This window comes from Rousettus aegyptiacus, unplaced genomic scaffold (genome assembly GCF_014176215.1).
Source record: "Rousettus aegyptiacus isolate mRouAeg1 unplaced genomic scaffold, mRouAeg1.p scaffold_m13_p_4, whole genome shotgun sequence".
Lineage (NCBI taxonomy): Eukaryota > Metazoa > Chordata > Mammalia > Chiroptera > Pteropodidae > Rousettus > Rousettus aegyptiacus.
In genome coordinates, this window is record NW_023416307.1 from 113,374,861 (window position 1) to 113,402,193 (window position 27,333).

A 27,333-nucleotide genomic window follows, 5' to 3' on the forward strand; every position below is an offset into this window, starting at 1 on the left:
AGCAGAGTCCTCAAGTGGTTGCATTGTGTTTGTTTGTTTGTTTTTTCTGTATTAAGGGTATCACAACTCAGGACAACAATTACCCATTGTCTGTTGGTATTTTGAGGACTTATTTTAGACTGACTGGGTTCAAATATCTACTTTGCTATTTATTAGCTATGTGAACTTGGACAAGTTAACTTGCCCCTTGCTTTTTCTATTTCCTTGTCAAATAGAAAAGTAATAGCAGCTATCTCATTAGATTATAGTGCAGATTGAATGAGTCAATATACCTAAAAGAGAATAGTATAATGTTCTAGTATGATGTATAGTATAGTGTTATAGTACTATAGGATGGTATAGTGTTTGGCACAGAAAAAGTGCTAGTGATTGTTAGCTATGTATTGACTATTGTGGGATCTATGGCATGCCCTTATATAGCAGTCTTAGCAAGACTACTCAATCTTGAATTAGGCCAATGGTGTGCTGATAAACCAGGTAATTTGAAAAGGAAAAAAAAAAAAAAAAGCTCTGATTGGTAGCATTTGCTAATTTCCATGGTCTAAATACTCTTACCATGGCCAGGGTATAGACTACCCTGAAGTTGGAAAAAGATGCATGTATTTGACTCTCACTAACCAATAAAAGCCAGTTCCAGTGCACCACTGAAACAGACCTGTTGGGCTATAAGAGGATTAGAGTAATTGCCAGTTAGGATGGCCCTCAAATCTCAGCTATCTCCTTTTCTTTAGGTGTGAGCGCACATTATTTAGTGTGGATTCTCAGTGACAGGGACCCTAAACCATAGCCAAATGACCTGGATTGAGCCAATCTCTTTTTTTCCAGGAAGGTCAAACATTCTTTTTCCATTAGGCCTGAAGGTTGTAGCAGAGTTATCATAAATATGGTCGTCTTCCCAAGAAAGGTTTGTGATTTCCTGATATGAGGATCTTCGAGTGACTTTCTTACTGACCTTCCTAAAGTTCATTTGTTAGCTCTTTTTTTTCTTTGACTTATCTAAGCATTTCTCTAATACTTCTTCTCTTTGCTAAGTTAGCCAGAATCAGTTTCTGTTGCTTGCAATCCAAAGAAACCTAATTAAAACATGCATTTAGTCACACTACTCATCCTTGGTTGGAGTTCTTTCACTGGGAGTTGCTCAACATGGTCTTCTGTTATCTGTACCAATACCTTAAGAGACAGGAATGAGGCAGTCCATGCTATTGTTTGATAGCAGTGACTTAGTTAGAGATCTTCCTGTTATTGAATTGTCATCAGCTTTATACCTACCTGTGACTTCTATCCTTAAATCCTAGTTCAAATCTTAGGCTCCCCTTGGAGCAAGTCTCATCTGTATTTACTCTAGCAGGTTGTTAAAGGAATAACTACCATGTTCCCAAGTCTTCCCAGGCACTCATTATTCTGACATTCATAGGTTCTGTTCATCTAAATATTTCATTAAAAATCCAACAAAAGGAAAAAGGAAGGAGAGGCAGAGTATGTCATATTTCACACTGGACCCTCTGGTTACCTTTAGATGTGGTTTTCCGAAGGATTCATGTTGACCAATTAAGTTTTTCTTTCCTTCTCTGGTCACTGAAAGCCCCCAGAAGGACCTATACCTCATGCCTGACAGGGCCTATTTGTGAAATGAAAGATTACTCTCCACCAATATCCAAGGATTTAATAGCTGAAATCACTATCAGAGTAACAGCAACCTAGCAACAAAGAGTGGTTTTCAACCTCACGATTAAAAGGCATCCTGCTTGGAAGCCATGGCAATATTTAGGGGAACATCAAGCACTTTTCTAAAGGAAAGATAAGCCTCAGATGTTCTTCAAGAACACCCTATTATTATAATATTTGGCAATCAAATGAGTGCTTTGTAGACTTTGAATGTCATGGACCAATAATATGAAAAAAATGTTTTTGAAAACAACATAAAGGCTTATAACCAAGTTAAACTATTAAATTAAATAAGGCGATTTAACTGTTAACTGCTATCGCCATGATTTGAAAGAAGGGTATTTTAACACCAAAAAAATAGGAAAGACATTACTTAATTTCAAAATGAGAGGTTGCCTAGAAAGGGTGTTAGCAATCTTACTCCCACAAAATTTGTCTATGTCCTCGTGTGTGCCTGTGTATATAAATCAGCGTGTGTGTGTGCTTGTATGTCTGTGTTGCGCATATGTGAAAACTTCAGCACAAGCTAGTACCAGTCATTGGAGCGGCACTTAGGAATTACTTTTTGGTCATACGTTTTCCTCAGTAGTACTCTTAATATCCATGGAAGTTATGCAGCTGGAAATAGGCATAAATAAGAAAGTGACAAATAATTTTAAGTGACCAAATCCTCTTAGCTTTTATTCACATGCTTATCCTCATCCAGAAGTCCCTCTTTTCCTTCTGGATCCCTTTCAGTCCAGTTCTCCTTCACACCCAGCCATCACCCTAATCCTCTATGAAGCCTATACCCATCATCCCAGACCAAATTGATGGGTTTTTTCCCCCTATAACCAAGTATTTTAGTGAAATGACCAATTCACACAGACTTGGATTCAAATTCCAGTTCTATCAGTTAAAAGCAATGTGATTTTGGTCAATCTGGTTAAATCTCACAGCCTCAGTTTATTCAACTTCATCATGAGAATAATAATAACTTTCTCCTTGGAAAAATTGAAAAGACTAAAGAAAACAATGTGCTTTACTTATGTCTCACATGTGCATATAGCAAACAAAGTGATAACTATTAATAATTATTCATCTTCCATTCTAACAGTGTAGTCATTAATCAACTATTATTTTTCTTTTGTTTTATGATTAAAGTTTTCATATCCATTTGCTTTCTTTACCAGAAAAAAATTTGTAATATTTCATAGCACCTAGCACAGTATTTTGTGCATAGTAAATTCTCTTCAGATTTGGGTGGATATTAAGACACTTGTTGACATTAGACTGCTCTTTTAGGCTGCCACCATGAGTGTGTTGCCATCCTCAGCGATGCTTTTCTCTTGGGCCTCTCATCAATAGGACTTTGGGAAAGCCTTTTTAAGAGTACTGCAGCCCCATTCTTCTTTGATTTCTGCCTTATGTCCTGTGGCTTGAAGGTCAAATCTAAAAGAAGTTCCTCCATTGCTGCTCAGTGGGGCTGGGCAGCCTAAATGCTGTCCTGGGAGATAGATGATCTGATCTCAAAGCAATCAGTCAACAGGTCAGTATCTTGGGAAGTGGTAATCAGTGTCAGGTTGGGGTCTGGTCACCATAAAGTTTCTTACTAAGTGGTTTTCCAGGTCTAGGGGCCCCTGTTATGGGGCTTCTAGCCCTCTCCTTCTTAGATTTTGTAGCAGGCTCTCTCCTATAGACTAGGTTAATTGTATCTAGTGATTAGTCTTGAGTGCATATGGGATAAAAGTTGGATATTTTAGAGAGGAGTTTACCTCAACCTTTTAAATCTTTGAGGGTAGAAGTGGTAAAGAATTGAAATTATCTATGGGCATGTATGTATTATAAATAAGCAAAGAAACCAATAAAGCTGCTTTTATTATGGCAGAAAACTATTCAGCTGAACTTTACAAATGTTGCCGATTCATGAAAAGTTCATTTCTTATCATTCAGTGTAATAGCTATGGGTATGAGGTTTCGTGTTTCTGTTTATTTGTTGGTTTTTGAGCTTCTGGATTGCAGCCGGATTGCACTGGATGTTCAAAATAAAGAGGAAAGGATGGGAGGGAACTTGTGAATCAATCATCCTTTGATATGTGTCAGGGGAAAGGCCATGCAGGTTCTTATGTCAAGCCTTAGGATTGATAAACAGGATTCATGAATATCTTCTTTACGTGGTATTACTGGTGATCTAGTATTTGTTCCTGATGGAAATAGGGCATTTCTTTTTCTTTTCTTTCTTTCTTCCTTTCTTCCTTTCTTCCTTTCTTTCTCTTTCTTTCTCTTTCTTTCTCTTTCTTTTTTTTTTTTTTTTTGTAGCATCATTGCAGGGTCAGCCTGACTCATGACTGACCATGCAGAGTCTCTGGAGTCTGCTGTGTTACAAGCTCTGCAGAAACGGGTTGAATCGGTCTGGTTTGTCCTTTTCTCCCTGGCACCTGGTATACAGTGGGCACTCAGTAAATATGTGTTGAAGGAATTGAATACCTGGGCTCTGATCATCTGGCTGGTTTACTCTTGCTTGAATGACCAGTAAACAGCCATCCAGAGGAACACATTCAGCTCCGTTTCTTTGATTCGGACTTCATAATTTCACATCAGAAATGTTCTAGCGATTGCTCTTCCCAGATTAGAAATTTCACTTCCATGCCACCCATGCCACCAGGCCACCCATACTGTAAATCTGAGACTGTTTTCTGTGCCATTGAGTCTTGAGCTGGTTCACCCTCACGATTCTTTCCAGATGTGCAGTGTTTTCAGGTAGTTTACCAGACTCTTTCGTTCTGCATCCGCCGTCTGGTTTCACATTCCCTCACCCTCTGAGAAGGAACATGCCAGTAGTATCCCACATGAATCTAGAAATTTCAGGTACTAACAGATATACTTTATTATTATTTCTGTATTCACCAGCTGATTTTTGCAGCTATATGTCTTTCAAATCAGTTGTTCAGTAAAGCTGTTATTTTAGGTGTACGTAAATATGCATGTTTCTATAGTTTTGTAACTTGGGCTTTGGAATTAATTTATTGTCATTAAATATGATCTTGCCTTTCCTAGTACATTTGTGAAACCTTGCCAAGAAAATGGCCATGTGCAGTTGACAGATTCAATAAGTGGTTGGTGACTGTGCATTAGATAGGCTCAATATATTTTCATGGTGGCATTCTAGTATCTTCTTCCTAACATAGATCTGTGACAAATTTTTCTCGCTCAGTTTCTCACAGTGTTGAAGTGTGTATTTCTAACCTCTTCATTTGGTCTTTAATTATTTCTAGAAAAACATAGCTTTTGGTTTTCAAGGATAAAGCCCCTTTGGATTTACAATCCATTTTATTCGGCTTGTCTTCTTAGCAAATCTATGATAGGTCCAGAAATGCAGTCTTTTATTCATTTAGAAATAGCTATGTGTCCATTAAGTTACCTCTTTTTAAAAAGGGCACCTAAAACATACCTATCGCCTCTTAACCAATTTCTTAGCAGATCCCAACCCTGTACTGAATAATTATTTGATAATTTGATAAATGATAATTTGAATTGAGGCTTTCATCAAGAAATGAAAAATGTGAGCAGAAAAGGGATTAGAACGTGAAATGTCCTAGCTCCTTCTGCATTGTGGAGCTCTCCTATTGCTAAAGTTTATTTTTTTAGTAAGTACCCTTTGTTGTACCTTTTTAGAATGTAGGTTATAGAGGTGTAACTACTTTGGGGGAAAAAAATAGAAAAGGGCAGTATTTATTGCAATGGCCACGAGATGGCAGACCTAAAATCCTGACTTCTCAAAGTAGCTAAAACATTGATGTAAGGACTTGCATCACTGGGGATGCTTTAAAAGCCCAGACGAAGACTTCTATAGGGTACCTTGAATTGTTGTTCAGTTCTGTGGCAGGCACAGCAAGGAAAAATAGCTTCAAGTTGATGAGAATCTGTTTAGCCCTCCTCCCTATAGGGTATCATGACTTTCTGCCCCTCCTAGAAATCTGCTTTTTGCCTGGCCACTGCTATCGCCCGTAGAACATATAGACAAACCACTCTGTATTTCCTTCCCCCAGTGCAGAAGCACAACTGCCTTTTTCCTTCCCATGAATAGGAACTCTCTCAGAGGAGCCACTTTCAACAAACAATTTTTTATACTTTTCTCTACAAAGATCTGCTTCACAGAAACTTAATTTGATTTATTTTTTCAAATGTTGCATTAACAAAATTCTGGAATGTGCCCCCTTCTGCTTGTATCCCTTTTACAGCAATGACCTGACAATCTGTTTTGTTTTTCATTATAATATAGCCTATGGGAATATTCTGTTCCATGTACATATAAACAAAGAGAGGTTTGATTTAACACAAAAATTATAAATTAAGAAGATAAATATTTAAAATACAGGAAGTCAATCTGCTGCTCTCTGCAAAGGCTTATTAACAAATCTTAGTAGCCTTCACTATATAGTAGGGGGAAAATTAAAATATACAATATTTGGGGAAACTTACATATATCCACACATGCATCCATACACATACAACCAATAAGAAAAAAATAATTTGATCAGATGCCCTGGGGGCTAAGCCTTGAAGTCAGTGACAGTTTCTGGTAGTCGTTTATTTACAACAAAAATTTTATTTTAATTCATTGAGGTAAGTCTCTTAGTAACTGATCATCTATGGACAGATTTAGTTAGGTAAATGTTGGGCAAAGCTCTGACCCACAGTGAAGCCCAGATGTATTTGGTTTCTTATTGTCAATCATCAATAACTCTTCCAGGTAGCCTAGCTGAGGTATTTTACATAGAAAGCTATGCTAGCAGAGTTAACTGATCAACGGAGATGCCTTCTTATCACTGAACAGGAATAACGAGAATGAATGAGCATCACTGAATATCACATACCAAAGCTGGGTGTGCTGGTGGGTCATGAAATCTCTTCATTTCACTTGCCCTCCCTGCCTTCCAAATTTACCAATTTTTTAAAAAAGTGTTTTTTCTTTAATGGAGGAATTTTTGTTTTGAAATTATTTGACTTTGGTTAGATTTTGCACTTGACCTTGACTTTTAAAAGGTCAGTTTTCAGAACATGTTGCCATTTTTCATACTGCATGAAATCACATCTTACCCACTTCTTTGTGGCCTTTTCTATCAGTTTGGACAGAATGATATTAAACAATTATTGATCCAGTCAGAACTGCCTGGTCGGGATGCAATTCTTCTGTGATGATCAGACTCTTGTCTACATTCAAACTCTGTTTTTTCCTTTAAATTCATTCACAAAACAGATGTCTGCTTATGAAAGTCAAATGTTCATCTTAACAGAAACCAGTTTCATAGGCTTCTCTGATGGTCTGTCTTGAAAATAAGAGACCCATTGGCACACATAGAAATGTTTATTACAAAGGGGAGCCCCATAGAAAATAATAGAAAACTTTCGAATCTTTACATTTGGTGGCATCCATGTTATGAAATAATAATTGCTGACATTTGTATATTTATATCAGGCACTGAACAAAATCTTTACATGTATTATCATATTTAAATCTCACACCAATCCGAGAGAGAGTTACTATTCTTTTTCTTAGTCCATTTAAGAGGAAATCTCAGTTTCAGAGATCTGAAGTAACTTGTTCACAGTCACAGAAACAAAAGGTATTGCTGATATTCAAACCCAGGTATATTCAATTCCAAAGCTAAGACACTAAGTCAGGGCATTCTCTTCTTGAGGACTAGAGTGAAATTTTACTTGTGTGGGTATGTTAAACAAAGATAATAGGCTATAGTAATCAAAATAAATAAACATTTTCTTATATTTCTCTATTTTTTAATTAATTACTTTTTTTTGGTAGATCAGGCACATAGTAACAGTAATACCTCACAAATGACCTCTGCCAGAACCTGAACAGTGGTCCCGCTCATCCTTCAATGCCTTTTTATCAATTCGCCACAGGGATTTGAATAGAGAGAGCATTTTAGGATGGGTCAGTAGCTTTGTCCTTCTCTGGCATTGGGCTTTTTCTATATAAGCTTCACACTCACTAGCATCCCTTTGTACCACAATGGCAAGTGGTGCTAGCATTTACGATCTTAGTGGCCTGAAGTATGCAAGGTTGGCCTTTTAGAGCTTCCTGGTCCAGTTGCACTTAGAGGTAGAGGAACCCAAGGATGAGTAAGCTGCCTCCCTGGGTCATGCCCTGAGTGAGTAGTGGAGTAGAAGCTAGTGTATGGAGCAAAGAACTTACACGAGAATCCGTGGCCCCTGTGTTAGGAAATTCCAGTCATGTGCTGTTAGGTTTCAAAGACAAAATTCTCTATAATTGGAGTAAACTATTTCTTGAGGTCAGTTTTAGGTGGGCAATGGAGACCAAACCGCATTAAGGAGTATGGGCTGCCAAAGCCCGGCCTTTACAAATCTGGTCTGTTCTTTGTCCTTGCTGAAACTCATGGTTGTTCAAATATATCTCAACCTGTGGGTGCTACCGCATGCAAGCTACTTTACTTTCTGCGTGTGCCCTTCTCATACACAACACATCATTCTACTGGTGGTTAGTGTTGATATTAATTGATATCAAAAGTTTTTTGTTCTCAAGATTCCATTTGAAAATACAGCTTAAAATTTAGGCAAATAAGCGTCTATCTCCAGGGTTGATCACAGTGAACGTTCACCTACCCTCACCCCAGGGGTGAGAGAGAGGCTGTTTTAAACAGGATCTTTCGTCACCGTCTGTCTTAAGTCACCTCCTACTGAACTTACAGTTGAAGATTCAGGGTCATGAGGGAAAGAAAACAGTAATTAACTGGCAAAAGTTGATTGAGCGGAATTTTTTTTCCCACAGTATGATTAGAACATGACTGTGGGCTGAGCACCATACATAACGTAGGTTCTCCCCTGTATGTCATTATCCAAACATCTCTTAATGGAATGCATTTTTTTAAGCATCTGCTTTTGTAATTGAATGTGTTCCTAAAGATGGGTCAGCTAACTAAAACAAGAGCACAGGAGAAAAAAATATGTTAATGCTTCTCCCCCCAACCAATTTATAACTGTTCCTAATTGGCCTGCCTCATTTACAACTCCTAAAATTAATTTTAAACCCCCTCTCAGAGTTCAAGTCATCATTAATAGAAAGACAGCGACAGGGAGTGAAATAGAAATGTTTATAAAGCTCCCTTTTAAATTGACTGTGATAAGTGAAGTAGCAAAGTATTACCATCAGACCATACTGGAGTTCTCTTTGTGAAGTTTAGCCACAGGCAACACTCAAAAGAAGACATTTATCTTGATGGGAGACGCCCTGCAGTCTTCTCTTTTTTTATTCTATTGAGGATCTTTTTCAGGGTGGCTAAAACCATTTTTTTGGTGTTTTATTAGCTGTATCTCGACTACCTCCTACAAACTGAATGACAGTTTAGGGTTATTAAATGTGTTCTTGCACATATTTTTATCCATTGTTAACCTTGACTAAATGCATGCAAGGGCACAGAATTCCCCCATTTTACTCCATTGTTGCCCATATTTGTTAAAGAAATTATTCCCCTTGACGTTTGTTTAGGCTGCACTTTGATAAAATGCTGTCCATGGTCCACTTTCTTAGCTTGGCATTCAGCAGACTCTTATAGATTTATTTCTCTTCGCATTATCTTATCTTCCTTTCTAGCATATTTGGACTTCCTTTTCATATTTTAAGCTACATTTTGGGGCATAGACAGATCACCTCAGTAATTGTATACTAGAGCATTGCAGTGTTCTAAAGATAATTTTGCAAGCCTTTAGCATATACTTAACCCCACTAACTGTCTAAAGATGAGTATATATGTTCTTTTTGTTTTGTCTATGAATAAGCAATAAGGACAGATTAAGTGCTGGAAGTAATTTCAGACTTAGAGAAACTTTCTTCAGGTTGATGAGACAGTAACAATTTCTGAAGCATTGTAAATCTGGCTATGAATCTAGAAGTTGATTCATTTGATGGGGGATATTATGAGGATTTTGCTTTGTGTTTCCAGTTTATATCCAAGTGTCTTATCACTAGTATACTCTTTGCACTCGAGCCTTCTAAAAAAGATGTAGATGTAAAGGAGGCAGCACAACTGCAAATAGTTTAGTTTCCTCAGTGTTGAAACGTCTGAGTCAAAATTCCCTGTCGGAAAAAAAGCAGGAACATTTAATTAAGCTTCTTAATTTATTCCAGTGTTTGCCATTTTTTCAAAACAGACCTCTGTGTATTTTCAGTAAGGTATCTATCATTAGGTACTTTAAGTAGACGCATCAACAAATGGGCTTATGGGAATTGTCAAAGTGCAGAATCTGATGTAGGGCTGGCAGACAAAGTTAATCTTTGAAAAATCTTATGTTCAGTATCCCTCACCCTCAAAAAAAACAAAAACAAAAACAAAAAAACTTGACTTCAAAAGCAAGGATAATGAAAACCTATAACTATGCAGAAATGAGCTCTCAGTGATTTCAATTATTAGCTAAAATATATCAGCTTTATAGAAAGTTAGTTAAAAAAATAAATATAATGGCTCTGTTAACCTAGAATTGAGTTTGCTTTGCCTCACATCCCCAAGAAATAGGTAATGGCCAGGTATAGCCTTAACATATATATATATATAGAACATCTTTCCAAGTATCTTAATGTATGAAATGTTCATATTTTTCTAGTTTTATATATTTTTGTTATAGTCTGGAATTATAGACTGGAATTATTGAATGTAAATTTCAATCAATGTATTTTAGAAGAAAATATCATTAATTATGGCCAATATTTAAATGAGGGTTTCGAAATATATATAACCCTTGTTATACTAATTTTATTTTGAGTTCTGTCTTTGTATTATGCCAATATTTATAAAACAGAGTTGTTAGCCAAATGCAAACAAAATAAAATAAAACAAAATATATACAATTATGAAAAATGATTTTAAATGTATTTTGAGGTTTAATAATTAAGAAAAATAGATTTGAGGCTGTATTTAGTGATAAAATCTGTACAGAATCAGGAATTGATATATGTTTTTTTCTGATCAACAGAAAGCCAAGAATTAGAAATTAATTTATTAGGTTTTGTTGGTATTACAGAGGAAATACATGTTAAATTCTGAAAAGACTAAATTATAGAATTTTAAGGGAAGGGGAGTATAGAAGGGTCATTCTTTAGGTTGATGATGACTTTTAACAAAACCGTGTAATTCTGAATTTTGACCTATAAGAGGAAAATGTATTAAAAAGGGCCGTGGAACATAAGGATATAGATGTGGACATAGGAAGCCCAGTTAGGAGATTATTGTAGTTGTCCAAGTGAGAGATGATGTAGATTGTACCAAATGTGTGTGTATGTTAGAGAAGGTGAGGGCACACTTACTTGTGCATCAAGAGTGAGAGGGACAGAGATAATATAAATACCTTGATAGGAAAATGAGCAAATTTCGCATGTGCCAAGTATTCAAAGCATATAGCTGCAGTTTATTTGGTAATTGAAAAGCTTCATTTTCAATTTTTTAGTGTTTATTCCTATGACACTTTGTGGGAGGGAAGAATAATGCAGAGAGGTATAAGCAGAAATAAAAAAACTAGCCTGTCATTTCTGCCACCATGAAGTGATCTATTAGCATTTTGGTGTATTTTCTTCCTGCTTCTGTTATTACTAAGAATATAATTTTATTTTGGGGGATCTTATTGAATATACATTTGCATGTCAAGAATTGTGAAAGGCCTGAGATTTTCCCTATTGGCATGCTAACAGGTTAGTCTGCCTCAATTTCATGGATGCAGGCCAGATGACCAGTGGCTTTTGAGTTAGAGACAAAGGACTTTATTGCCAAAGGTGTGGACAACAGCATCAGCATATTTTATTAATTCTCTTTTCCTCAAGTGCCATCGAGACAAGGTAGATGGGCCAGATAAAATAGCTATACATGCAATGGGTTGCATTAAAGGAGAACAACCCTGAGCTTAGGGAACCGAAATCTTTTATGATAGGCAGTAACATGCTCTTTGCTCTAGAAGGGGACACTATTATATTGGGTAGTAAGCATATCTAAGGGAGTTACTACCTCTGTCCTCCAAGGTTTTTCACTGTACAAACATCTTTGAAAAATTGTGAGAAAAGATGATTTGCTTATCAAATGTGCAAAAATATGAGACTTACAGAGAAATGTCTCTCAAAAGATATAACTGTTTTTATACATTACTTTTCATCAGCATTTTACATGGTTGCATGTAGCTACAAAGAGTGAATCACAGGGATGCAGTATAATTTCCCATCAATACCCAATTTTCTTAATAATGATCTTTTAGTTTGTTTCTATTAAAAAATTTCACTTCGACTTTGACTTTGGGGCAGAGTGAGGTAAAATACTGTAATGACCTTGTATGTGTTGTAGCTAAGTTGGAGTAGAGAGATAGCAGTTGGGTTCTCCCTGATTTGAAGTCCATGTAGTCTCTTCATCTTGGCCTTATGTATAAATGTGCACTGGCTATTAATGGCAAGCATGTCTCTTGTCTCAAGATGTTATCCAGAAAGAGAAAGGCTCTATGAATCTGGATGTTAATGCTGCTGTTGGTAGTCCAGCCTGTACTGGTTTTCTTCTGGAAAGCGAAGATATTTCCTGACATTTCTGTCACTCACATATCTGACTGAACCTCAGTCAAAAGCTTCTACTGCCTGGCAAGAGTGGAGTCCAGAAAAGTCCCTACGAATCCCTGCAGGAGAAAGGGGGAAAATCTGAGATCCAAATAATGACTGTATTGTCCAAACATCTGGGGAGGGCCTGGTCTGGTAATGCGGATTAAAGAAAGACAAAACAGGATTATGACCAGGTTTTAGTTCTGGGGCTTGTGTGCAAAGAAAGCACCTAGTAGTATGGTTTTCCTGAGACTGTAGGGTCTTCTAAATTATCTAGAATATTGCTGAAGTTACACAAATGGGTGGGACACGACTTCTCTCAGTGGAAAAGAAGACTAAATGAAACACACCAGGAGAGCCATTTCCTAGTTAATACTGGTCCCAGAAAATTCCAGGTTAAAATTTACAACAGATGTTGCCAGAAAATTGGACTTTAAAATGAGAGGAGGCAATTTTAATACTCTACAGAGTAGGCAATTATCAGAGATTAATCAGGAGTCAAAGCTTTGTAATTTTTTTTAAGTTACAGGAAGAATATATAGTGGTATCTTCAAAAGTTTTTAAAAAGTATATAGTGAATTTATATTTTCCTTGAGAAAATATTTTTGACACCCTCTATATGCTCAATGTTCTTCTAGAAGCTGGAGATTTGGTGGTGCACAAGACAAATGAAGTTCCAGTTTCATGGAGTATCATGTCTAGAAAACTAATAAATATCTATGATCCTTTCAAATGGTGAAGAGTTCTATGGGGATGATGTGGGGGAACAGTGTAATGTGACTGGCCAGTAGCTTGGATACAGGGTACAAACTGGAGAGACACTGCTAGGGAGAGAGAGCAGCTGGAGATGGCTTTTCTGAGGAGGATACATTTGATCTGCAACCTGAAGGATAAGGAGCTACATGAGGCGAAGACATTCCAGTCAGAGGGAATGACAAAGGCAAAGCTTATGAGGTGAGAACAAGTGTAACATTTTTAAGGACTAGAAAAGAATTCAGAAACAACATGTGCTGGAGCCTCAAGATGTAGGAGGGAGAGATGGAGCTAGATGCCTCAGAGTTGGTATAACGAGTTGCATACATCAGTAAAGGGTCTGCATTTGAAGTCTAATGAGTGATGCAGTGGGGTTTTTATGCAGCAAGATGGTGGAATCTAGATTTATAATGATTTTAAAGATTACTTTGGTCTCTGTACGAGGGAAACCAGGGAGTGAATTATTCGAGTAGATGCCGGTGGTTGGGAGACATTTCCTAGCCATGGATAAATTTAGATAAGGGATGTATTTTGGAGTAAAACCTACAGAAATTGTTGGATTAGCTCTGAGTGGAGAAGAAAGGAAAGGAATCATGGATGACTTCTGAGTTTGGGGCTTGGGTTACTTAGTGGGTGGTGCTATAATTGCTGAAGTAAGGAATACTAAGGATGGAATAGTTTTTGGTTGAATAACAAGCAAGCATCACTAATAGCATTGAAAATGGAATGGGAAGCCTTGTAAATATCTCTGCCTGCCTTCAAAAGGAAATTTTGCAGGAAAAAAACTATTTGGTATTGAAATTACTATCCAATTTTGTTGGGTTATCTTGGAATACATAGAACCTTACCTGGCAAATGGATGGATGGATGGATGGACACATGGACAGACGGACGGACATGCAGCTGGGTGAATGGCTGGATGGATAAATGAGTGAGTGGATGGATGAAAGTGTTTTAGAAGTGAATGTTCAGTTTGACTCTCTCCATTTCTTATATATATAGCTGTATCTCTAAACCCATTGAAAGATTTCTGTCTCAAAGAATACAGTGTGTGGACCTTAGGGATTCTGATCCAAACAACTTTGTCCATTCTGAGAGTCAAGGAGGTAGTTTGTCTTAAACAGTATCCATAATTTCTTCTTATGGAGACAGTACTCTGTGGCACATTTCTCATATAAATGCCAATTTTTTTTTTTCACTTTATAAAAATCATCACAATAATCTTTATTTTACCAGACAGGAAGCACTGCTTGCGGCAATCAGTGAAAAAGATGCAAACATTGCCTTGCTGGAATTGTCTGCCTCCAAAAAGAAAAAGACGCAGGAGGAAGTCATGGCCCTCAAGAGGGAAAAAGATCGACTAGTGCATCAGTTAAAGCAGCAGGTGGGGCCTCCTGCACGAAAGGTGTGTTTTGCTGGGTTCGGGTCCTTGGGTGCTTACTCTGGGTTTGGCTACTCTTCATTTTCCCATGTCCATCCTGCAGGCTCAAGCAGCTAAAAACAGGTAGGAGTGAAATGGCCCTAGTTGTCACTGGAACACCATTTTACTGCTTTTCTGTGTTTATGTGCATGTGCCTGGGCTTGTGTGATTTGCAACCAGCACTGTTTTCCTTTCTTTTCTTTTGTATTAGCATCATCTCCCCAGAAATAACTCTCTTCCTTCCAGTGGACTTTGTATGACTTCTGAGTATATCCTAGAAACTACTAATTAAATTCTGGCCACATTCTCTCCCATTAGATCCATTATCTTCTGTCTTGTTCACTTTCTGGTCCCTTTCAATAAACTCCCCTCATCCAGTTCTTTAGATTTCTTTCTCACCATGCTTCTAACTTTGGTTCTTCAACTATTTCCTCCAGGACCTTTCAGCCAAGGAGCATTCCCCAACCCCTGGTACTGCCAGACTATGCTTGGAGACCTTCCCGGCCATCATTTAGTCAAATATTTTTTATCACCTGTTTATTCCGTTGTGCTATTTTTCCTCCTTGCTAGGCCTCTGTATTTCTTCTGAGGGCAAATGAAGGAGGGACAAGGTCCTAATTTGTGCAGAAAGTTCTTAGCTTTCTGGAGGGTTTTCTGGAAGTGGCTCAAATGGAAATGATTGCACCAGAAGCATATTTGAGAGTCATCCCCGAAATCTTCAGACATTATTTCTCCTCCATATATAACTTGATGGCTTTGGGAAGCAATGGGTAAAGATATTCTCACAGATTCTAGCTTCATTATGAAACCCACTCAGCAGATACTGTAGCTCAGTGGTCTGTGGTCTTACAAGGTGGCTGCCATATCTTTGCTAGGACCACATGTGGCTTTCAAACTTTCTAAATGTCACATGGCATCATATGGAATACGTCCACATTGATTTCAGCCCCTAGTTCTGGATCTGTGCCTGGTAGGGTTATCTGGGCTGACCATAATGTGCAAAGTGAGCGGAAGGGAAGCCCAAAGGGATAAGCACCCTCTTGTCATAACTGGGCCAACCTTTTCCCTCCTAAGGAAGGACAAGGCATCATTTGGCCCTGAACCAGAGTCCATTTCTCCTGGAGTTGCCTTGCTGAAAGAGAGAGACCACTGCCATGCCTGGGTGCCCTTTCCTGCAGAGAAGGAGGGTCCCAGTCACTGCCAGACAATGGGGTCATTCCACAGAGCAGCATGCCTTGCTAGCGCTGGCCCTAGGGGTCGGGGGCTGCTTCCATCTGACCTCTTTTTTTGGGGCTGTGCATCTTCTATACTGGGTTTTCCACCCATTCAGCCACAGAAAATCAAGACAAGCCTCCTTCTTTGCTTTCTCCTAATTCCTTCCCTGTGCGCCCTGCAAACTCCCCTCCTGCACCTAACCATTGTAGCTTTCTCCCACAGGTTTATAGACCTAGGAAACAGCCCCTGAGCTCGAATATACCATGCACTTGTGATGCTTGCTACAGCCCAGATATTACGGCCAAGTACCACGGGTCCAGCTACGATGCATACATGATCCAAAGGTCTCAGGTCAGTCAGCTGCTAAGGAGACACTTGCCCCCGCCACGGAGGGTGGGGGTGCATAAAAGCTACAGCCTATCTTGACCTTCACCATTTTTGGTGGTTTCCAGGACTCAGTAGCCAAAAAGTCTGGGACCATGACCGATAGCATTGTATCTTGATTTGTAATGTAATTTCATTTATTATGTATTTGCCAAAGGTTCCAAACTTGGTGGCCACCCTACAGGACCAGCTCTTCTGAAATGACCTGGCATGCTGCAAAGCCTAGGCTGCCAGAGACCTTATGGTCAAGCACACAGTCGATTATATTTTTCTTTCTGTCTCTTAGATATTTTGTTCCACATATAATCCTTTACTTTTCCCAATAAGGAATTTTTTTTAAGGCTGCCTTTTTTTTTTTTTTTCTTTCTCAGTATCATGAAAATGCACTCCTGGATTCCAGGAAGGATTGAGTGTAGCCCTTCAATATGCTCTTGGGAAACTGCACAAAGCCTTCATTATTCACAACAGGCTTGGTTTTGGGTATCATGGGGCACATTTGGGAAACCCCAGCCATGTAGAATTAGGCTCCTACCTGGACTAAGGCAGGGTCTAAAGGGCTGTTGTGGAAAAAGAGCCAGCAAAGGAGGAGGATGGGCTTCTCAGTAATTTAGAATTGAAGTCCTTCCCCACACCCGACCTGCTACAGAACAGGAAAAAGCACAAGAATTTATGTATCCTTCTTGCAAGTAATGAGTCAAAGAATAATGATTTATTTGCTTTTAAAAGCACCCCCGTTTTATTGAGTGTTTACACTGTGCCAGGATATGTACCCAGTGTCCCCAGTCCTCACAGCAGTCCTGTGGTATGGGTAGCAGGATAACTTCCCTTTTCTAGGGAGCGTACCTGAGACTCAGAGTGTGCAATAACCAGCCCAAGACACACAGCTTGTAAGCAATAGAGCTTGGGTTTTGTTTAGCCCACTGAATCCACACATGCCCCACCAGGTTCAAGAATAAATTTGGAGTGACAAGCAGAAAGTGTGTGGCCCTCTTATCTTTGTAAACATGAAGTAGATGCCAAAATACCCATTTAAGAATGTTATTCAGCCATTCACAAAAACTGGGTTCTGCCTAGAACTCTTAGACTTAGACTATTTGATTACATCAGCAATTACTAATACTTTTCAGCTCTCACCATGTGCCAGGTGTGGGTCTAAGGGCTTTACATATATAACCTCATCAACTCCCAACACAACTGAAGGGTTGATGCTCTTATAGAGAAGGAACTAGAGGTCTAGAAAGGTTGGGTGCCTTGCTCAGACTTCACAGCTAGACAGTCATGATGCTTGAAGAGAACATTGCCACATAACCATAAATGGATTTTGCAAATGTCACCTGGAGTTGGACTGCTTAGAGTGAATCTTGTTTCTAGCACTTGTTAACCGAGTGATCATGACACGATACTCAATGTCCCTAAACTTCAGTTTTCTCATCTACAAATTGGACTAATAACCTAATTCAAAGGGTTGTTGTGAGATGTAATGTATATAAAGTGCTTTATGTATGACTAGCACTTAAAAGGTACTGTATATATGTGAGGTGCTATTGCTGCTGCTGCCGCTACTAGTACTGCTAGCACTGCTAATTGATTTTATCACTACATCCAGTCCTCAGAGACCCTCAGAGTTTGATTTTGATTTCATCATTGCTGTTTTCCACACACCTGGGAGTCACAGCTTATTGAGAAAATACTGTTGAATTATGGGAGAAAGAGAAGACAGAGGTTAGCACCTAAGCTTTTCTGGTCCTCCCTCCCCTAAAACCAAAGCACTTGGGGAGCAGTGAGCAGGCTTGTCAGGAGCTCTAGTCCCCAGCTCCCAGCCTGCACCAAACAGACCCATAGCACTTGTTAAATTTGCTTGGTTTGTGTATATAGCCCATATAGACATCAATAAGAGAGGACACCTCTAGGAGGGCAGGTCCTAGACCTCAGTTATCATCACCCTCATGACTGACTTGGGAAAGTAGAGCTGTTTTCGTCACCCAGGTCAGTGGGAAGAGAAGGACATGGGTCTGGATATTCATCTGTCTGATGTTCTTGCAAGAGTGCTGAGGCAGACTGGCTCATGAGAGATATCACCCTCTTAAGACTGCCTTTTAAGCTTGTTTCATTTCATATGGAAGTTCTCTCCACTGACCCTGCCATTCCCAGTGACTGAATATGAGTAGCTCATTAAACAATCTGCATAGTGATTACATTTTGACAAGCACATAGTAAGTGCTCGATAAATATTTGTTGTGTGAATGAATGCATGATTCCCACATGCCAAGCTTTATGCCAAGTAATTTATGTATATATAAGTTTATAAACATTATCTCACATTTTCCTTATAATCAACTATCCAATGTATTGCATACCTACTATGTGCCAGGCTCTCTGCCAGGTGCTGGGAATTTACCCCCACAGATATTTTACAGATATTTTAAGGACATATTATCCTTATTTTTGAGTTTATCAAACCAAGGCTCTGAGAGACCAGATGACTCAACTACCATCTTACCATTCATACCTGACAGTACAGGGTTGGTCCTCAGTGCTGTAGGACTGCTGACACTTTTGCTCTTAGCTGAGCTATACACTATATCTCCATAAAGCAACACTGTGAGCCATAGATTCGCCTCCATTCTTCACAGATACCATCTGAGAAGCCAAGTACCAATGCATCAGCCTGTGCCTCCCAAGCTGCCCAGGGACACGAGGGTAAGAAGGGATGAGTAGCTTGGTGAGACAAAGTACTATGCTGGAATTCACCTCAGCAGCTATTCATTGAATGCCTTCTATGTGATAGAATGCTAGGCATTTTCGGAATACATCCGTGACCGAAATAGATAAAGACCCCTTCTTCATTGAGTTTACTCTTTAATTGGGATAAAGGGAAGGCAATGAACTATGAGTATAAATCAGTAAATTATGTGGTAAAAAAGAAAAATATAGACTGATATAAGGAAGAACAGAGGTGCCATGAACTAATGGGCTGGTGACACTGTAAAATAGGGTAGACAGGATGGGGCATAATTGGGAAGGAGACATTTGTGCAGACTTGAAGAGGGTGAGAGAGTGAACACTACAGATATCTAGGGGAAGAATTATCTGGCAGAGGGAACAGCCAGTGCAAAACTCTTAAAGCAAGAGGAGCGTTCTGACCTGTGTTAGAATAGCAGGGAAGCCAGTGTGGCCAGAGTGGAGTGAACAAGGAGGTGAAAAAGTGAGCTGTCAGAGTGGTAATGGAGTCGGGGTAGGCTGTGTAGGACTCTTGTGCAGGATCTTCTAAGAGTGGTATATTCTGGAGCAGAAGTTCTCTGCAGTTAGGAAGCAGAATAATCCAGCTACACAGCCTCAGAACAAGGATGACTCCTTCGGGTACCACTCAGAGCACCCTGTTTAAGGCTTCCCAGCTGAGCCCACTCTCCAGATCCCTTGACTTAACCTTCCAAGGAATCTCAGTGCTTCACTTACATTTAAAAACAAAATCAAAACAAACCAAAACACACACACACACGCACGCACGCACGCACACACTGCCACTTTAATTGGAGCTATGAAGAAGAACTAATGCCAGAATTTGTTTGTCAAGCTATTGAGATTTTCAAGTAGGAACAGAGCCCTTAGACAAAATGCCGTCTCTGACTTTCTGAGACTCTCAACAATGTATCACTGGACTCCAAAATCCTGCACTCCCCTTGCAGGCAGGTGGACAGCTGCAACCACCACCATGCTATTGCCCTGCTCAAGGTGATGGCTGTGTCTTAGAAAAGTGCAGCCAGCCTCCAGGACAGGCCGAAAGTTCTCAAACCTCAAGGGGTAGAAGCATGATCTTTTCTAAAGATAAACCTTACACTCTCATCACTTTCTAGCCCTCACTTCTGAAAAATCTTCCACTGCTTCCCTTGCTCGTGGGATAAAGACAAATTCAGACCAGTACGTTCTCTGCTTCTTACATGTGGTTCCCTCTGCCCAGAACGCATTTCCTTCTTTTCCTGGCCTAGGTAATGCTCACTCATCCTTTCAATCTCAGTTCAATACCACTTTTTTAGGGAAGCCCTCTGGAACTTTCTCAATCAGGTCAAATCCCTAGTGTAGCACTCCTGTAGCATGGGTACAACATTTAATTACACTGTAACAGATACAATTTTGCATTTGTTTTTTGCGATTATTTGAATTCTAACTATATGCCCCTTTATGAGCTCCATGAGGACTAAGAATGTGGTCTAATGACTTTCTCTGCTGACCATTTATCTCCAGGCCTAGTACAATTGCTACCACAGATTGGGCATTCAACAGTTATTTGTTGAATATATAAATGAGTGAGTGAATTGACAGAACACCTTGTTTAAAAAAGAGACATCATTGATCAAGCATGACTTTAGACAATATTCAGCCTCATAATTCTTCCTACCCCGATATTCTAGGCAGACACTACCAACCTGAAGAAGTTAGTGGAAGAGGTGGGACCTGTTTGTCAAATGATGACCATAAAATGGTGCCTTTGCTTTCTTGCTATGTTGCAAGACACTTTACAGAAATGCCTTTTCTCTTACTTAGATTATTTGTAATGGTGGCAGTTTTGAACCTTTCCTTTGAATTTCTTCATCGTATTCTAATTCAAAGCCCCTCCAATCTTGGGGGAGCTCTTCTTGACTAAAATGTCACTGAGTTATGGATGTGGTAGAGATTACTTGTTGTTATGAAGGGAGCACTTCCATTTCATCTCTGAAAAATTGAGTGTCTCATAAATCAATTTGCCAAGAAATACCTAAATTCCTGTTAAACATCTGTCAGGGGAACCAGGGAAAGTGATATGAAATGAGTTCAGAAATTCCAACTATGCTTTACAACAAAAGAATCTTTATGATATGTTTCAGGTGTTGATGTTTGGGTTGGTTCTAGGCTGAGCACAGTATATAGGCAAGAGAGCAATACAGATTAAATTTCTGTTGTTGCATAAAAAACCTGAAGGATTAATCATAGTTTGGTAGTAGACAGATAAGACTATCCAACTTTTCTATTCTCACTTCCATTTCTTCACAAGCATCTAACTCTGATACTTAGAATCCACCTCTTCTTTTAAAGTCTGGCTTCCAGATTTTTGCAATTTTGGGAGAGGGTCTCAATTGGGAATGAGTTAAAGTTTTGTTCTTTCTCTAAGGAGAATATTTCTAAAAATATTATTAAAATTTACCATTTTTCCTTCTTTTGTGTCTTGGCTCCAACTTCCCTCCCCCAACTGTTTTTCTCCACCCTTAAAGAAGGGACTGACATCAAAATAATTACTTGTGAAATCATTGAATTTTCCTCCTGCTAAAGATTTTTTGGAGATAATTTAAACTAAATCTTACCCACTAAGCCTTATTCCCAAATGCTCCCTTGTGTGCTGAAATAGTGATATGCATATCCATGATGAAAATGCCTTTTTAAAATGAGGGCCAGACACTATTGTTTAGTTAAAATTAGAACCAGCTTATTTCTTAGAACCAGTTATAATACTTTTGTGATCAGAGATAAATTGTGCTTGGTTTTCTTTTCCCTTTCCTACCAGTTCTAGGCATTGCTTTTGGCTACCAGGAAACACACTGGTCAATTGGCAGCAGGAAAGTATTAAGGACTAGAGACTAGTCCACTAATTCTCTATGTTTTTTCCCTGACTTTGCAGAGAAGAAAAATCCTACATCCAAGTCAACATTCTGGAGTCTGTGCCAGGTCCACATGGTGTAATGTATTTGGGTAGAAATTCTTCTTCTCTTATGTTCTCCAGACAGTCATAGGACTGTCTCCAAGAATTATCCAAACAGGTGTGGCCCAGAATGGGACAGGGCAGAACTAACCCTGTAAAGTGTTTAGGAGAGCAGGCTGTAAGGATGGGATCCTAGTCAAAACTGGATCTTGGCAGAGGTAGAACCATGCTATCAGGAAAAGTGAGAAGCACCTGAATGGGATGGTTTGTAAGACATTTCTTTCCACCTCTACTTGAGGCCACAACTGGTTGTGTTTCCTATTTATGCTTCCATTGCATTGTATGCAGATGACTCTGTGGTTCAGGGGGTGAGCACAATTAAACAGCAGTGGAGGAACTCCATGCAGTAGTGTTCCCATAGCCTCATATTGTGGTTGGATGAGCTCCAGAAAAGCTTGATTTGATCCCAGCATTGTAATGCATCGCAGACTTGCCCCAGATCAAATTGCTGAAATGCAAATGCATTGGTTTTTACTGCAGACTCACTTTGGGTTAAGCTTTTCATGTCCCACTGGCAGAATCTAGCTACACATCTCTATTTATCATTGACTTCAATGCAAAGTGTATTTACACTATGTTGCAGAGCACCCCCTTTGGAAAAAAAAAATACTCACATTCCTCCACAGTAGGCCAAGGGTAGGGCATTCTCATGGAAGTAAAACCTCAACTGCTCTGTGCTACTGAAAACAGCTTCCTCTTAGTGCCAAGGTAATTGGTCAGGACACTTGTCTGCTCTCTTAGCCTGGAGAAATTCCTTACTCTCGACTGTTTGTGCCCCAACCCCAATACTCAGGGAATCCAATTGGATTGCCAGTTGCAGCACAAAATAGTACTCAAAGATTGTGAAGGCCAAATATTTCCTCTGCAAGTTCATATTTCTCAAATACCTTTAGAAGTGCATCTTCCCAGAGCACCAGTCTGACTCTGATGGACTACTTTCTGAGTCTTTAAATGAAGCCATGTTTTAAAGACCACTTTAGCTGTCTTTCTTGAACATTCATGGAGTGCCTTTGGTGGAGCTGTGTTGGGCGCCTGTGGGCTATAGAAGAAGGTACTGAATTTGTCCTTGAGCCTTGGGTTTTTATCATTTCTACCACCAGTAAGACAGGTAACAGGGGATATTTCTATTTGAGGGTAAGTCGGTAACATTATTACCAATGTTAAAAAAATCTTTGCTTTTGGTGGCGGGCGGGTGGTCAGGGAATGCTTCACAGGGTTAGGAATCCTGTGAAGTTTATGATTGGAAATCTGTAGCCTGTCTTTTGGAACAAATGCTTATCCAACCATGATACTTTTAAGTTTTCAAGAATCCTAGCGTACGTACGAATTGCTAGTTTTAGAAAAACATATTCTTTGCTTTTCAGGTATATCTTTTTAAGTAGGAAAACTTGAAAAGACCAACTTTACCATTGTGTTGCCCTGCTTTTAGAAATACCAAAAAGGAGATATAGTTAGAGTTATAGAGCTATTTGCCAACTTTGCTTCAGAAATTTGAAGTACCCCCACAGTATCTAGCAGTTGGCAGAGCACATCAGAATAACAGACTTAGCTGAAGGTGACCAAAACAGAGACTAGCATACAAATGCCAAGAGGATCTCTCACGCACTCTCTTTTTTTTATTCAAATTTCACATCTGTGCTCTATTTTTAAACATTTATTCTTTAAGTGATAACGCATGTTTTACCAAGCCTCTTATTGGATTAGACATGTTTAAAATCCCCTCAACTTTAACCTGTTCATTACTGCCTCTAAGAGCATTAGGATCCACCACCAAAACAGAGATTATGTACGGGAGAATTTCCCAAGATGCCAGCCACCGGAGCCAATGTACTTTGGGAAGAGAGGGACCCAGCTGTTGCACTGAGTAGATTGGGGAGGGGATCTTAGACTGACATTACTTCAAGAAGACAAGTGCGAGTGTGATATATCCTGTGTTCTTGCTCTTCATGATAGTTTTCCTACTCATACGTTAGAATGGGAGGAACTAATAATTTTTGAACTCTTTCTATCTGACACTGGGCTAAGGATTTTAAATACGTTATCTCAATTGTCCCAACTCAGAAAACCAGGTGTTATTAATCCCATGCCAGAGATGAGGAAACTGAGGTCCAGAACTGGGTAAAGATGCCACAGTTAGTAAAGGGTCTCACTCCAAAGCTCTCCTATGCTCTTTTCAGCAGATGCCCCCAGCTGATATAATACCTTGTTTAGGTTATAGCCCCCATGAAATGAAGTTAAAAAGTAGCATAAAAAGAAAGCTTTATTCTGTGATCCTGAGCACTATTCCCATCCCCTTCTCAGGGCCCCAGCCAGCTCCTACCATGACCTGAGGTCACGTTTGCAGGCTGGGGAGAGCGACTTATCTCTTCCTGCATCACCAGGCATCAGCCACTGCCATGGGAAGAAGGGGCTGTGGGCTTGATCAAGTGTGCTGCATTTTCTGCTTTCTGGCATAAAATGCTGGCACTTGCCTTTTGTAGCCTTTATATTTCATTCTAAAGATATCTGTTTAAAAGCCTTTTTCCCCTTTAGTTTTCCATTTCTTCTTCATCATTTAACATAAAAACAAGTTTCTTCTGGTCCTCTTCTCCCTCTCCCTCCTTTCCTTCCTCTCATCGTATAATTAAAAGACCTTTCAGGCTGTCCTCACCTTATCATTTCGAATGAATTGAAAAAAGATTCGACTTCCTGCCCTCGTGTCTTCCTGATGCTGAATATCAAAATGAAAGAAAATTCCTTTTCCCCCTGCCTTTTCTCTTCATACTTCCCCTTGAATAACTGTGTTTAAATCTTACTGATTTTGTCATTGTTTAGCATTGTTGCAAACCAACTGTACCCTTTCCTAGCTTCAGAATTTCCTCTTTTGGGGGTTTTTCAAGTAATAATTTAATAGGAAAAGGATTTTTCACCCACCTCTCTCATGATTATGGAAAGACAATTATCCAGTAGTTTATCTTTACTCTCACTCAGCTCCATATTCTTTTTGGGAAGATGCCACTTTCCTTTATCATTCCGTGTGACATGTTAACAGCAGAATTAAAGGCTCCAAAATCTCTCATATTTAATGTTTAAAAATAATTTTTAACCCATAATAACGAACTATATTAAAAATAAGGACTTAATTTTATAATCACTTTTACTACATAAATGATACTTTTCCATAGTCAAAAGCATTTAAAGAAATGTTTTATCATAAAAATAGTATATGCTCATTGTAGGAACTTAGAAAAATGTAAATAAAAACTAAAATCACTTATAATCCCACCACTCAGAAATAACTGTCAGTAAGATTTATAATTACCTACATTCCATTGTTTACATACATATTTGGATAGAAACATGACATATTACATAATAAAGGTTTTTAGGCCTTATAAATTTTCAATGTTGTATGCATTTTCTCATGTCTTTAAAAATCTTCAAAAATATATCTTTGTTTTATGATTTCCATCATTGCTATAATTAATTTAATCATTTTTCTATGCTGTGATTTCAATTTATTTCTGGTTTTTCACTTTTATAATCATACTTGATAACCATCTCAGTACATAAATCTTGTTTTTTTCTGTTATTTTCCTTAGGATTAATGCCCAAAGTTGAAATATTGGAGTTATGAGTGTTTTAAGGATTTTGGAAAATTAAGAAATAGTTCTTTCCTACAAAGTACTTGACATTTGTTAAGTTTTTACATAAATGTCATCTGTTTGTGTTGTTTGTCAAAACTTTAGTCCGATAACATGCCACTCTTAGATTTGAGGCAGAATATTACTATAGGTAATGCAGATGATCCGTAAGCTGAGAAAGTAAGGGGCAGGGGGAGATTTTTAAAACTTCTTCAGGGAGTAGACGTGGGAAGAAGTGGGCAATTCATTCAGCAAATTTTTATTGAGCATATACTATGTGCCATATGCCATTCTGGACACTATGGATACTGTAGTGAGCGAAACACAAAAAAAATCCCTGCCCCAAGGGAGCTCGTATTCTATGAGGGACAAATGAGAAACAGAGACATAAAATATATGGCATGATAAATGACAGTAAGTGCCATCGGGAAAAATAATGATGATGATCTGGGAGGTGTCTGGGAGGCGATTTTGAATAAGGTGTTCCCCAGACACCTCCCTGAGAAAGGGACTTGCGAGCAAAGACTTGCAGGAAGGTGAGAGATGAGCCATGTGGAGCACTGTGCAGGGAGAGTCCTTGGTGGTGGTGACAAACTGTAGCCAGGAGAGTTGGAGTCTGTTCTTTTCAGGTCTCAAGTGCAGTTGCTGAATTGACAAGGTGGGGGAGCCAGAACCCCACAACACCGATGTTTAGATGAGATTATTTTAAAAAATAAGCACACAAAGACCAAAACCCCACTCTGTTATCTCTGTCCTGATAGGCCATTGGGAAATGCCTATTGGACACAGCCAGCAAATCTTTATTCAGTTGATCTTTGACACAGTCTGTGAATGGAATTGTGCAAAGCGGTTGCAAGTTCAGACTGGACAGAGAGGCTGTCATTTTAGAAAATGATGAAAATCGACTGAACAAGAATGACAACTCAGAAGGTTTCTATCTAGGGTGGTTCTTATGCTCAGAAACCTCCCATTAACTGATCATCTTGAGGCTGGTTTATTTCCTCTCTCTCATGGCCCAGCACTCCTAGAATTATATACACAGCTCAGAAGCCAACCAGAAATCCTGCTGCTTCAGGCTACTTTGAGCATGTCAAAGTTCCTTTAGGTGCAAGGGTAGGAAGCAGGTGTGTAGGTCACAAGTCCAGGTAGAATTTTTATTGTCTTCTTGGTTTTAGGATCCCAGTGCTGAGATGTCTGACTCAAGGAGCCATCTAGAAAGTATGATGTTAAATGTTTAAACAAAACAAGGCAGCCCAGCCTCACCAGGGAATCCCTGGCAGGTAACAGAAGGTGCAGGTCTGAAAATGGATCTGAGGATCAGAGTTCTAGTTCAGCTCTGACCCCAGCACACTGAGAAACCTTAGGTGATTCATTTTGCTTCTCTCACAGGCTCAATTTCCCCAGCTGTAAAGTGAAGGAAATGAACTAAAAGACCTCAAAGCTACTTGTAGTTTTCATAGTCGGAGACTATTCCAGCACATTCATATATATAGTATATTGAATACTTGATCTACACCAAGGAATTTGAGGAGGCACATGCAAATGGCAATATTTGCTTTCATGGAGCCTACAGTAAAGTGGGGGGGGGGGGCGGGGAGATGCATTGTTCAGTGGGATATTAACATAGCTATAATTTCTTGAGAAAATGACATTCTAGGCACAGTGTTGCGCTTTCGTTGGTTTATTACAATCCTCACAAAAACTTGAAACAGTAGTACCATTATTATTCCTCCTTGAAGATGGGGAAACCAAGTTACAGAACTGGTGAGTGGTCAAGCCAAAATGCTCAGTAAATCTGCCTGTGAAGGTAGCACTCTTAGCTCCTTCATTTTCTCAATGCGATGAAGTTGCCATCTTTCTCATCAGGGAATATTTGAGAATTCTAGATTTCAAAGATGACAGGGAAGAAGGAAGGCTCTGAAGTTTGCTCATTTGGCTTAAGTAATCCTGACTTATCTCT

General features: G+C 39.1%; 1 protein-coding gene across 23 annotated transcripts in view; it reads left to right on the top strand.

Moving 5' to 3' along the window:
• The window catches only part of ERC2 (ELKS/RAB6-interacting/CAST family member 2), an 895,762-nt gene that overhangs the window by 662,333 nt on the left and 206,096 nt on the right, over positions 1–27,333 (top strand). For 14 of the 23 annotated variants that reach the window (XR_004950467.1, XR_004950465.1, XR_004950466.1 and 11 more), the window contains 2 exons: positions 14,237–14,405; positions 15,858–15,986. Coding sequence is in view for 5 of the 23 variants with exons in the window: in XM_036219344.1 (XP_036075237.1) it covers positions 14,237–14,405; positions 15,858–15,986 (298 nt within the window). In the remaining 18 variants the exon portion in view is untranslated. The remainder of the gene's footprint in view (positions 1–14,236; positions 14,406–15,857; positions 15,987–27,333) is intronic. The other 9 variants (XR_004950478.1, XR_004950473.1, XR_004950474.1 and 6 more) reach the window with 3 other exon arrangements.